Source organism: Zalophus californianus, chromosome 8, assembly GCF_009762305.2.
Source record: "Zalophus californianus isolate mZalCal1 chromosome 8, mZalCal1.pri.v2, whole genome shotgun sequence".
NCBI classification, from domain to species: Eukaryota; Metazoa; Chordata; class Mammalia; order Carnivora; family Otariidae; genus Zalophus; species Zalophus californianus.
In genome coordinates this window covers 76,504,830-76,517,563 of record NC_045602.1, presented here as the reverse complement: position 1 = coordinate 76,517,563, position 12,734 = coordinate 76,504,830, and the positions used below count along the sequence as shown (strand labels likewise).

At 38.1% G+C, this 12,734-nt stretch overlaps 1 protein-coding gene across 11 annotated transcripts in view; it reads right to left on the bottom strand.

Annotated features, from left to right (window-relative positions):
• The window catches only part of THADA (THADA armadillo repeat containing), a 324,153-nt gene that overhangs the window by 120,731 nt on the left and 190,688 nt on the right, over positions 1 to 12,734 (bottom strand). Inside the window, exon 30 of one of the 11 annotated variants that reach the window (XM_027621851.1) lies at positions 6,238 to 6,416. The exons of the other annotated variants lie outside the window; for them this stretch is intronic. Within the exon in view, the coding sequence (XP_027477652.1) occupies positions 6,375 to 6,416 (42 nt within the window). The 3' untranslated portion in view covers positions 6,238 to 6,374. Of the gene's footprint in view, positions 1 to 6,237; positions 6,417 to 12,734 lie in introns of those variants that run through there. 11 annotated transcript variants of the gene reach the window in all.

Genomic DNA, 12,734 nt, shown 5'->3' with positions numbered 1-12,734 from the left:
TTCACTTAAAAAGCAAAATACCAACAAATGAAAACTACTGTCTAGTAATCTATAAACACATAGGGTTCAGTTAATAAAAGATCTAAGTAAGGTGGGGTGAAGCAGAGGCTCATTTTCTGAAGAACATGAGGTTTCAATAAAGAGAAAGCCACAGATAAAGAGATTTGGAATTGCATCCATATAATTGGTAGTTACCCTCCGTGACCACCTGGGTCTTCCTATTTCCTCAGGTCTCCAAAAAATTTCAGTGAAAAGCAGATGATTTAATTGTTTCAACAGAACTGGGGTACACAGGTGGGCAGGGAGGGAAGGTACCCGCGACACACTGGAGGAATGCCAATGAGAAAGCATTAAGTTTATGCCCAATAGTTCTTAATATTAGAGGAAAATGAGGCCCAGAAACAAACAGACCATCAAGGTACCCAATGAAGTTCCTTACTGTCTAACTAAAACCAGAAATTAGGGCGCCTGGGTGGCTCAGTCGTTAAGTGTCTGCCTTCGGCTCAGGTCATGATCCCAGGGGCCTGGGATCGAGTCCCGCATCAGGCTCCCTGCTCAGCGGGGAGCCTGCTTCTCCTTCTGCCTGTCTCTCTCTGTCTCTTCTGAATAAATAAATAAAATCTTTAAAAAAAAAATAAAACCAGAAATTAACATTCTGTACATTTCTGTGGGGAAAAAAAAGTACTGTAGTACCTCAAAAAAAACTAAACATTGAATTTTTTAAAATACATGATCCGGCAAATTCTACTTCTTGGGTATATATTTAAAAGAACTGAAAGGAAGGTCTCAAAGAGATATTTGAGCACCCATGTTCACAGTAGCATTATTCACAACAAAAGGTGGAAGGAGGCCAAGTGTTCAATGGCTGATGGATGGATAATGGATGTATAGATACACAATGGAATATTACTCAACCTTAAAAAGGAAGGAAATCCTGACTCAGGCTATAACATGGATGAATACTGAGGACACTATGCAAAGATAAATAAGCCAGTCACAAAAAAACAAATAGCATATGATTTCACTTATATGAGGTATCAAGAGTAGTCAAACTCACAGAGATAGAAAGTAGAATGATAGTTGCCGGGGTTGGGGGAAGGAAGAAGTAGGGAGCTGTTTACTGGGTATGAAGCTTCAATTTTTGCAAAATGAAAAAGATCTGGAGGTTACTTGCACAAAGTGTGAATAGACTTAACATTACTGAACTGAACACTTAAAAATGGTCAAGATGGTAAACTCTATGTGTATATTATCACAAAAACTTAAGAAATAAATTTTTAAAAAATTCCCTACATTCAAGTCACTGATATTCAATACTATAATATTGTATTTATGTTATTTCTGGGATATGTTATAAATTCTCTGATTAGAGAGTTCCTCATCTGTTAAAAAGCCTTGTTGGGTGAACTACACATTTACTTTTGAGTACCAATTGGTATTGTGAGCTCGCATTAATTAGATGCTCTTAGAACCACATTTTGATTTCTTGTATTCTGTAAAAGAATTAGCATCAGGGGCTAATTAAAAATAGCCAAATCTATTCTTCGTGGTGAGCTATAAGGTTATACTAACTGCAAAGGAATGATTCTCAAGGAACAGTGAGACACCGGAACGTATGAGCAGACAGTCAAGATATGTTGTCTGGCTGCTTAGTTTCTAGGGTATGATCTTTTTCCAGTCTCTCTACTACTATGAAGAAGGAAAAAAATCACCACCACAGACTAAATTCTGAAACAAAGTTTAATTTTTAAAAACTTTCTCCATTGCAGACTATTTTTAAAGTATTATGCTTACCAGGGAAAATGTGGTTGGTGGTTGAGACTAGTAAGATGGTCAGTATAGTAAGCCACCTATGTCATCTGAAGGAGGCACAAACATTTGTTTTATGTTCACACACTTGTGAACCATCACCTCTGCTTCTCATTCAATAGTTCCTTTCGCTGCTCACAGCTGAAAACCTTCCCAACATTTTCAGCCCCCTTTCAGTACCCCCACTGCACACCACTTTTTTTTTTTTAAAGATTTTATTTATTTATTTGAGAGAGAGAGAATGAGAGATAGAGAGCATGAGAGGGAAGAGGGTCAGAGGGAGGAGCAGACTCCCTGCCGAGCAGGGAGCCCGATGTGGGACTCGATCCCGGGACTCCGGGATCATGACCTGAGCCGAAGGCAGTCGCTTAACCAACTGAGCCACCCAGGCGCCCTGCACACCACTTTTTTTAACCTGTTGATAACTTTTTTTTTCATTTACCAATGCTGAAATCTGTTTAGAACTTCACAAACTCACCAGCAACTCAACTCAACATCAAGACTGTCTTTTCCTGCTCTTCTCCATCCCCCCAACTCTTACCCAACCCAACACCACAGGTGCAGAAAACCTATTGGCTCTGGTTCTTACTTTCTTCTCTAGTTCACAATCTGGGACGAAGACACCTCTCCCAACACCACCAGGGCGCTAGATGTAAAACTGAAACAATACAACCAACCTCCCTCTATTGCTCTGGGTGAGGGCACTGTGAGGACACCATGAAGACCCAGGGTTAGTGTGCATGGCTAACTTCCTTGATACTTAGAAGATGTGTCATGCACAGTTATTAGTGTTATCTCTGCCCTGGTTTCCCATAACCCTTACTTCATGCCCCTTGATCTTGACCAGTAAACACTGTGTTACTACACAGCTCACTCGGTCTCCTGCTTCCTCCATTCCTGCCTTTGGGCAGTCTTGCCAGCTGCCCTTTAAGCCTGGAAGGGTCTCTCCTGGCATCTGCCAAGCTACTATTTCAAATGCTTCCTCCTTACTCATGTCTGCCTGCCTGCTCTCCACATGAATGACTGGGAGGAGCACCCTTCCTAGAGCTGAACTGGTCTGGGGTACAAATAAGTGATGCAATGAAATCCAGAACACTTTTGGCCCATTAAATAGTTGAGCTTAGAAATTTCAAGATTTTCTTACTGCTCTACATGGTCCTTCAATCTCAGTGGCAAATGCCTCAGTGACATCTAATAGCCATCACTGCCAACATAAATCTCTGTTATCTCCTTGACTCGACAGAAGAATCACTCATCTCTTATATTAATTCAGCTTTGGACATTGAATCCCTCTTCTTCCACTCCCAACCCAATGGTTTCCAAACTTGCCTTATCATAAGAATCATGTGTGTGGCACGTTAATAAGGCAGATTCTGGGGTCCTTTCTCAGATCTACACACTTTAAGTTTTCATGACAGGAGACCGGGAAACTGTATTTTAAACAGTGCCCCCCTCAGTAACTCTTGTCAGGTAAAACTGAGAAACGTCTGACAGCCTGTCAGATCTTCCTGTTTTGTTTTTTTTTTGTCAGTGTCCTAACAGCCAGAGGTCAGAAGACACAGTAGCCAGATGACCTAAATTATTAAGAGTTTAGTTATGAAGACTCTACCTACTCCACCCATGCTGATAATTTGACTTAAAATTAAATACTATATGATTCTGCATGCCAAATTTTCAGATTCAGATTTGTTGGTTGTATCTCTCTGGTCATACTGCAAGATTCTGGGGATGAAGTTATACTGTTTCATAGTCACTCAATGCTTAATTAGTACACTATGAAGCATTTAATTGGAATTTAATTATAACTTTACTGATTGATCAGTAAAGGCACCACCCAACTCAAAGAAAAACAAAACAAAACCCTAAAAACTCCATATCTTAGAGCCTACCTGAGTAGCACTGAATCCTTCCCTCACCATCAGGTTAATGAGAATGAGAATGCAAACTTAGGGTTTGCCTCTTGGCCTTGAAAGAGGAAGGCAATTATTTAGCGATTTGGCCAGATTTCTAGAAACTATTGTTATGCCTTGTCTGACTGCCTAGATTTCTCATAATAGAGTCAACTTCCTTTCAGGATTACTGCTTTGACCCTGTGTTCTTTCCACCGTCATGCTGGGGAGATCTCAGAGTTAATGATTTGCATCTGATAGTGCAGCATAAAAATTCGAGTAGCAGGCCTACTTTCAGGCAAGGACACACAGGAACACTTCTCAGAAATTAACAGAAGTTTCATGCTAAACACTGCAAACGTTGAGGGGTGCTTATTTCAAAACATATGTCTTCAAAACATGAAGGCCATTCTAGATTAAAATATAAATGAATTATATCAAATAAAAGAATGTAGGGCCCTTTCTAAAAAGTGCAAGATTACCATTTATATAATACCCAGAAAAATAAAGTTGAATGAACAATATGAAGCCAACTTAGTCAAGAAGTTAATACTGAAAACAAGTTTCAGTGGGGACGTTATCACAGCTATGTTCGGTATTACATTTTTCAAAAGGATGAATCCATTCTCTGTTCAATAAAAAGCTTCAAAGGTAAACAATGAACGGTCCGTATGATGAGATCTATCCGTGAAACTGAGCAGATTTCTAAATCAGTGCATAGACCAGGCTATTTATAAACTCAACTTCCCATCAACCTCAGCACGATGTCAACTAACAATAACAAGTTAATGTTTTCCAGTCATCTTCACTGTACCACTTGATTGCCAGCACTCGGGCCAAGGTAAACTCGACAGTAACAAAAGAGCTAACATCACAATCAAAGAGTAAGATTAATGAATACTGCATCTCTGCTTTGAAGTGAACACTGAAATTCATGCCCTTAACATACTCTTTTTTCAGCAGCTGGACTTCAATTGTGCCTACTCGTCTAAATGGAGATTTGAAGGCAGAGTTTATAAATATTCTCCCTATTTGTAATGAACCACAAGCTTCAGTCCCTGAGAAACTTTTTAAAATGAAGAACATCCTCTCCATAAAATTATAAAGTGTATAACTTCCCCAAATTATCACACACAATTCCTAAACTCTGACCACCATTCCTAATTAAGGTTTTTTTTTTTAACTGAAATATAACTTAAAAGTGCCAAGTCTGAAGTGTAAAGTTTAATAAATTTTTATATCTACTTAATTATAGTTTTTACTTATAATAACATAACTCAACAAATGATTCATTATATAAGATTATTATAAATTATCACATTTGTTCTAAAAAGTCCCTTATAACATTCCTTTGCATTGGTGGTTAAGTGGTAGAATTCCCACCTCCCACACTGAATTAAATGTTAAGAGCAGATACTGAGTGTTCATAATACAACAAATAGCAGCACTCACTTTTTGTGGAGGGAGGGGAGAACCTTTAGAAGTATAAATAATTTGCCTCTTTATGTTAAAAAATATACAGTAAAAAATGGTCTTACAAAAATGTAGACAAAAAAAGAAAAACCAAAATATGTACCTTTTTCTACAAAGGAGAAATATCATTGACTCTGATTTTCAAACTCTCTGATTCTTTTTTTAACTCAACCCTGAACACATCAACCCTTCAGAAAACACAATGAATTAAACCTTCACAGTTTTTCCAACTAAAACTGTTTTACTGACTCTGGACCAAGTCACTTCAGTCTGTTTTCCAAACCTCCATAATTTTTTGGTCACTTAATTGCTAAAAAGGTCCACTATCATTCCCTTTCCTGGTACACTAAGAAATCACTTGTCATTTTAGCAGCTATGTTTATGTGCTAACTCTCCTCATTGATGAAATATCTACCACCCAAGCTAGTGATGGATTATAAAACCCAGGCCCAGGATATACAACTCATCCTGGATTTCTGATGGTTGAGATAACTCGTCCCTAGGTGTTAGGTTTTTGTCACCACTCATCCAAACACACTCTCCCATCTTTTAACTGCCTGTTGTCACCTCCTCATGATAAAAACTTCTTCCTTGGTAGGCTACAACGGTGACGTGTTCAGTTAAACAAAAGTGTACTTATCAGTGGCAAATATCTAAGAAATAGCAACACTTTCTGGATACAAAGTAACTGGGAAAAGACCAGTCTGAAAGAGGGAGAAATCTTTGAAAGCAACAACAGTTTTTAAAGAGCTGCTGGTCTATTATTTACTATGGTCAGTAACATGAACTACACTAAACACAAATAACTGTCAAGTAGTATATCTGTTAAGCTGAACCTGAATAAATAAATTCAGAAGATTAATTTGTATTGGACATTCACGGAGAAAAGTAAATTTGTGTGCAGTCTTCATGTCAGAATTACAAAAAACAAAACTTTACAATAGTAAAATCCAAATTAATGAGATTTCCTCTATAATCCAGAAAAGTCTCAATCTTTTTAATGAATATCATGAAAGTTGGTGTGGCCACTAAACCTGGAGTTCCAAAGTCAGGAGTTTCTAACCTCTCTGAGAACTTTGCATTGCAGGTGTGAAGGTCCTCAATCTCCACCAAATCAATACAGCTGACAGAGGGAAGCTTCCTTGTTCTGCTGTACAGCATTTCTATGTTCCATATCACCAACAAAAAAAGGCCATCCAAACTCTACCTCAAAGTCGTAGAAAGTTCAGCCTCCAAGGTGACAATCTGATGAAAGTAGAGCATTTAAAATCTTTAGATTATCCCAGAAACACTTGTTTCCAATGCTACCGGTAGGAAAATATAGAGGAAAAGAGAAAACACTATCCTACCCTTTGGATTTTTGGAAAAACAACATTAATCTAGTTCATTTATTCAACAAACCTTTATTGAGGGTTTAAGGTCAAATGCAATGGAAGTGTATGAGATAACCATGACATGTTTGCATGGTTATTTAAAGTACATTATACAGGGCGCCTGGGTGGCTCAGATGGTTGGGTGTCTGCCTTCAGCTCAGGTCATGATCCCAGGGTCCTGGGATCGAGTCCCACATCAGGCTCTTTGCTCGGCGGGGAGCCTGCTTCTCCCTCTCCCTCTGCCTGCCACTCCCCCTGCTTGTACTCTCTAATAAAAAATAAAAAATCTTAAAAAAAAATAAAGTACATTATACAATGTATAGTTTAAATCACAGACAGTGATTCAAAGATTAAAACAAAAAGCCCAACATTTTCAGTATCCCTATGAAAACTGTGACCTTTACAATGCTAATAGAACCTTTACAATATACCTTTCATATGTCTGTTTCTCCATTTTGTCCTCTGATCTTTCTTTCTAATGATGAGTTAGTACCATACTTTTCATTAATGTAGAATGATTATAAATATTAATGTACCTTTATATTGTGTTTTAGGGATTTGATGTGCAAGTTGATCTTTTTAAAAAAATTTTTTTTCTAGACACAAAATTCCTCAATAAAATGTTAGCAAATCAAATCCAATAATTAACAAAAAGGATAATACATCAAGAAGAAATGGGGTTTATCTCGGCAATGCAAGGTTGGTTCAACATTTGAAAATCATTGTTATTTGCCATATCAACCCATTAAAAAAAATCTGATTCTCTCAACGGATGCAGTAAAAGCATTTGACAAAGTTCAACATCTAGTCCTGATAAAAATTCCCGGTAAAGTAGAAACAAAAGGAAATTCCTTAACTTGATAAAGCACATCTAGGAAAAACCTAGAGCTAATATCCTATGCGATGATGATAGGCTGAATACTTTCCCCCCTTGGTTGGGAAAAAGTAAGAATGTCCATTCTCACTACTTCTACTCAACATTATACTGGAGGTCCTAGCCAATTCAATAAGGCAAAAAAAATATAAAGCATGCCAACTGAAAAGAAATAAAATTATCTTATTCACAGATGACATGATTATCAATGTAGTAAAACACCAAAGAATCTATTTTAAAGAGATATAAAACTAGCAGGTTTAGCAAGGTCTCAGAATATGAGGTCAATATATGAAAATTATATTTTCTAAAGGCCAGCAATGAACACTTAGAATTTGAAATTTTCAAAAGTTATCATTTTTAATAATATCAAAAACATGAAATATCTTGGGATAAACCTCAGAAAATATGTGTAAGATGCATTATCCAAATATTGTGCAGGCCTGTATTTAGTAAACTTTTCTGTAAGGGGCCAGAGAGTAAATATAACAGGCTTTATGGGTCATACGGTCTCTGTTGTAACCACTCAACTCTGGCATTATACTATAAAGCCAACCATAGAAAATATGTAAACCAATGGGCATGGGTTTATTTACAGAATAGGAGGCAGGATGGATTTCTCCTTTTTTGCTACTGATTAAAGGTCCCAGACTTAGTGAAGTTACTTGTGAACTTGTAGGCTTTTGTGGGGTGTAGACAAAAATAATTTCTCTCTGGGGCACCTGGCTGGCTCAGTTGGTAGAGCATCTGAGTCTTGAGCTCAGGGTCGTGAGTGCAAGGCCCACACTGGGCATGCAGCCTACTTTAAAAAAAGATAATAATAATTTCTCTCTAGTGGAACAGATGACCCCAGAGATTTATGATCTGCCGGACATTAAACTGTCTTATATCTAATTTAGCAATCTTATCCTAACACTCTGTTAAATTGCCTATAAATGCCCTAGTTTGTCAGATGCTCTTTGAACTGATTATATATCTTTCTGGTCCCCTGATTAATTAATGAGTTAAATAATATATTTTACACATGATTATTTTATATTTGCCTGCAAGTGATGATTTTACCTTCATGAAAATTATACTTTAACAATGTCAATTCTCCCTTAAGTTGCTCTAAAGATTCAATGAATCTAAAAATTCAATGTAATCAAAAAGCATTTTGTCTATTCTCTTACTATTTGGTCTTTCATATGAATTTAATTATATTATCAAGTGAAAATGTTATTGGAAATACATTAAACCTATGTTTGAATTTGGAGAAAACTAACATCTCTGTGATATTCAGTCCTATCAAATATATACAATATCCTTGGGGAAAACTCAAGAGATTCAACAGAAAAGATATTAACAAAGGATCTTTACAAATTATATTATTATTATTTTTAAAGATTTTATTTATTTATTTGACAGAGAGAGACATAGCAAGAGAGGGAACACAAGCAGGGGGAGTGGGAGAGGGAGAAGCAGGCTTCCCGCTGAGCAGGGAGCCTGATGTGGGGCTCGATCCCAGGACCCTGGGATCATAACCTGAGCCGAAGGCAGATGCTTAACGACTGAGCCACCCAGGCGTCCCTACAAATGATATTACAAATGAGAGGTAGGTGACTGAGAATAGTTTAGTACAGAACCTACGGAAGTATCAGCTCTGAAAAACCTAGGATCTGCCACTTGCTAGCAGTGTGATCCTGAATAAGTTACTTAACTTCTCTGAGCTTCAGTTTCTCATTGTAAAAGAGCACTCACTTTCTAGGATCGTTATGAGGATTTAATAAATATATGTAAGTACATAAAACAGTGTTTGATACAGACTAAGTACAATATAAGTGATGCCAGACAGTATTATTACAAAGTGCATATGTGGAAATCAATCACTTTCAAAAGTAAAAACAGCACAAGTCAGAAGATAAAACATAAGAAAAGTACTCAAGGTAACAATCATAAGAAATATAAGAATAGAACATAAACTCTACATGAAAAAAGCTTTAAAATATGATGCTAGTGAGGAACATAAAAGACAAAAGAATGGAAAGGCATGCCGTGTTGTGAAACAGGACAGTAGCATAATAAAGATGTATGTATAGTTAATAATGTGATGTATAAATCTAATGTGATCCCAGTAAAAAATAAAAATAATCAACAGAATGGAAGATGGGGGAATTAGACAAGCTGACTTAAAGTTCACAGGGTACTGAAAAAGTAATGAATGGGAATTAGTCTCCAACAAACTGTAAGACATTTTATATAGAGCTACTATGGGCACCTGATGCATAAGGGGACAAACTGTTCAATGGAACAGACTAAAAATCTAGAAAATAAAAGCAGCTGCATCCTGAAATTTAGCATATGACAAAGCTTTTCTGTCAGGAGAGATAAGATGTACTTTTTAACAAATAAAAACCAAACCAAAAAAACCAAAAAACCGAACCAAAACAAAACCCCGTACAATAGCTCTTCATTTATTTTTTTATTCTCCTCAGTGACATTAAGTAATTTGTATAACAGTATTTTTAAACTTATAGTTATAAATGATACCATTTATTAAGAAACTATATCATGACAGCCACTATACTGGGATTTTGTACATATAACATCTCTACTCTTTATGCCAACCTTGCAAATTATGTGTTATCATTATTTTAACCAATGGTTAAGCTTCAGTTTAGAATTTAAGTGATTTGCCCAAGGCCAAATATCTAGAAAATGGGGGAGAGAGTATGTTAAACCCAGGTCTGCCTAGATCCAAAACCTCCTTCCATATACCATCCTCTCTCCACAAAATAATCCAGTATGTCAATGAGACTCTAAGAACCGGGCAATAAAAATAGTGCATGGGGCATCTGGGGTGGCTAGGTCGGCTAAGCATCTGACTCTTCATCTCAACTCAGGCCTTGATCTCAGGGTCATGAGTTCAAGCACCATGTTGGGCTCTATGCTGGGCATGGAGCCTACTTAATAAAAAAAAAAAAAAACGCACGAGATTACAACTCTACATACCAACTAGGAATGAAGTAACTAAGAGAAAACAGTATCTTCTCTTTATGCTTTTTAATTTTAAGATGGTAAACACACTGGGGTCTGTGTCTATTTATCCTCTGTCATGGTCACCTGGCACTTCAGTCACTGGAAGACATCCAAGGTGAATCCACCATATAGCTCATTCTTTCCGATAAAGAAGAGAGTTAAAGTGAAGCTAGAATGAGCGTCAACAGAATCTGACACTGAGGAAAATGTTGTGACTGTTTTCGTTTTCTATGTACCAGGTCCCAGTGTGGGAAACTGGAAATCTGTATGCCAAAAGAATATAACGCTGGTTATTTTGACTTCCCTCTGCTGGGCAGTAAACCTCTTGAACTTCTGTCTATTTTTGGGAATTGAGGTATCCCTTTAATCCTGTTACAGAACTGCTGACGGCAGTAAGACAGCAAAGGAAAATCGGCACAGGGCCTGTGCCAGGAAGGTCTCCAAGAACAAGGATGAAACAAAGCACAAGCAAGCAAAAGCATTTTGCAAGAGTTTTGTGAAATTGGTGTCAGTGTTCACAACCCAACAAGAGAAACACCACCCAACTGCAAGCCATTTCAGACTCAAAGGGGCCCCTGACGCTGGATGGACGTTGTGAAACTCCCAGAGCCAGTATTTACAGCAGAGTTAAAGTTGTACTTGCAGAAAACAGAACAGCCCTTCGCTCAGCCTGTCCTCTCCGAGGACTCTACACATAACCAGCAATGTTCTCTTCTGCTTTACTTGCTATGTGTAAAGATACAGTTCAGGGAGTGCAGAGCTTCTGTTTAGACTCTCAGGGACACAGACCCTGCTGCGGACACTCCTGAAGACCCCCACCTTTTAAAAAAAGATCCTTCTGATGATGGTTTGTTTTCTACACACAGCGGAAACAGTTGAGCCAACTTTTTTTTTCTTTTTTTAATGAAAACCACCTCATCTTCAAAAACGGTCTCCAGTTAGCTCAATTCATTTTCAAAGCTGTCTATGATTCTACAGCTGAATGAATACACACAGAACTAATGTCCCTTTCCCCAAAATGAATTTGGTGTTAGGATTTACTAGGATGCCCCCAGTCAATGACAAAGATCCATCTCTAAACATTCAGTCTCAGTTACATGTTAAATTAATGAAGCCTAATTCTATCCCACTTAGAAGCAGAATAACTAACACCTGCTTGGAGTCAACAGTGAGGATTCTGACCGAGGCCCAAATACCACACTCCAGTGAAGTCTGCACTTGATCTTAGCCAAAAGGCCGAGAAGCGATCCAGTGAAGTCTGATGTCAATAATTATTGACATCTAGCACAGAGGCTCTGGCGATCTAGATGCACACAGCATGCTTACCTCTACCCATCACTATGCTCTGTGAGAAAAGCTGTTCTTCCAAGTGAGAGGACTGGAAAGGGGGTGTACTACAGTGAGTTTTATTTCTTTTTAAAGATTTTATTTATTTGACAGAGAGAGTGAGCACAAGCAGGGGGAGTGGAAGAGGGAGAAGCAGGCTCCCCAATGAGCAGGGAGCCCGATGTGGGACTCGATCCCAGGACCCTGGGATCATGACCCGAGTGAGCCAAAGGCAGACGCTTAACCGACTGAGCCACACAGGTGCCCCAACAGTGTGTTTTAGATGGAACAAAATTCCTGTCCATCCTCACCCAATTCCCCCATTGTCACCATCTTACATTACCATGGTACATTTGTCACAACTAAGAAAGTAAGTGGTATATTACTGTTAACTAAACTCCACACACTTTATTCAGATTTCACTAGTCTACAGCTTATGTCCCCTTTTTGTTCCAGGATCCCATCCAGGTTACCACATATCTCCTTAGGCTCCTCTGGTCTGTAGCAGCTTCTCAGACTTTTTCCTTGTTTTTGATGATCTGAACAGTTTTGAGGAGTACTGATCAGGTATTTTATAAAAAGTCCTCAATTTTTTTTTCTTGGATTAGACGAGGATTACAGGTTTTTGGGAGGAAGACCACATGGGTAACATGCCTTTCTCCTCACATCATACAAGGGCACATTACACGCAATCAACATGACTTATCACTGTTGAAGTTAGCCTTGAATACATAGCTTAGAGGTGGTGTTTGCTAGATTTCTCCACCGTGGAATTATTTTCCTCATTTCCCTCTTTCTGTCTGTGGAAGCAAGTCACAGCGTACAGCCCACACTCAAGGGATGAGGGAAGGGAAGTTAAGCTTCACTTCCGGAGGAGGGGTTGTGGGGAGAGCAGTTACATAAAATTATTTGGAATCCTTCTGCATGGGAGATTTGTCTCTTCTCCCCCATTTATTTATTTGTATCAGTTAT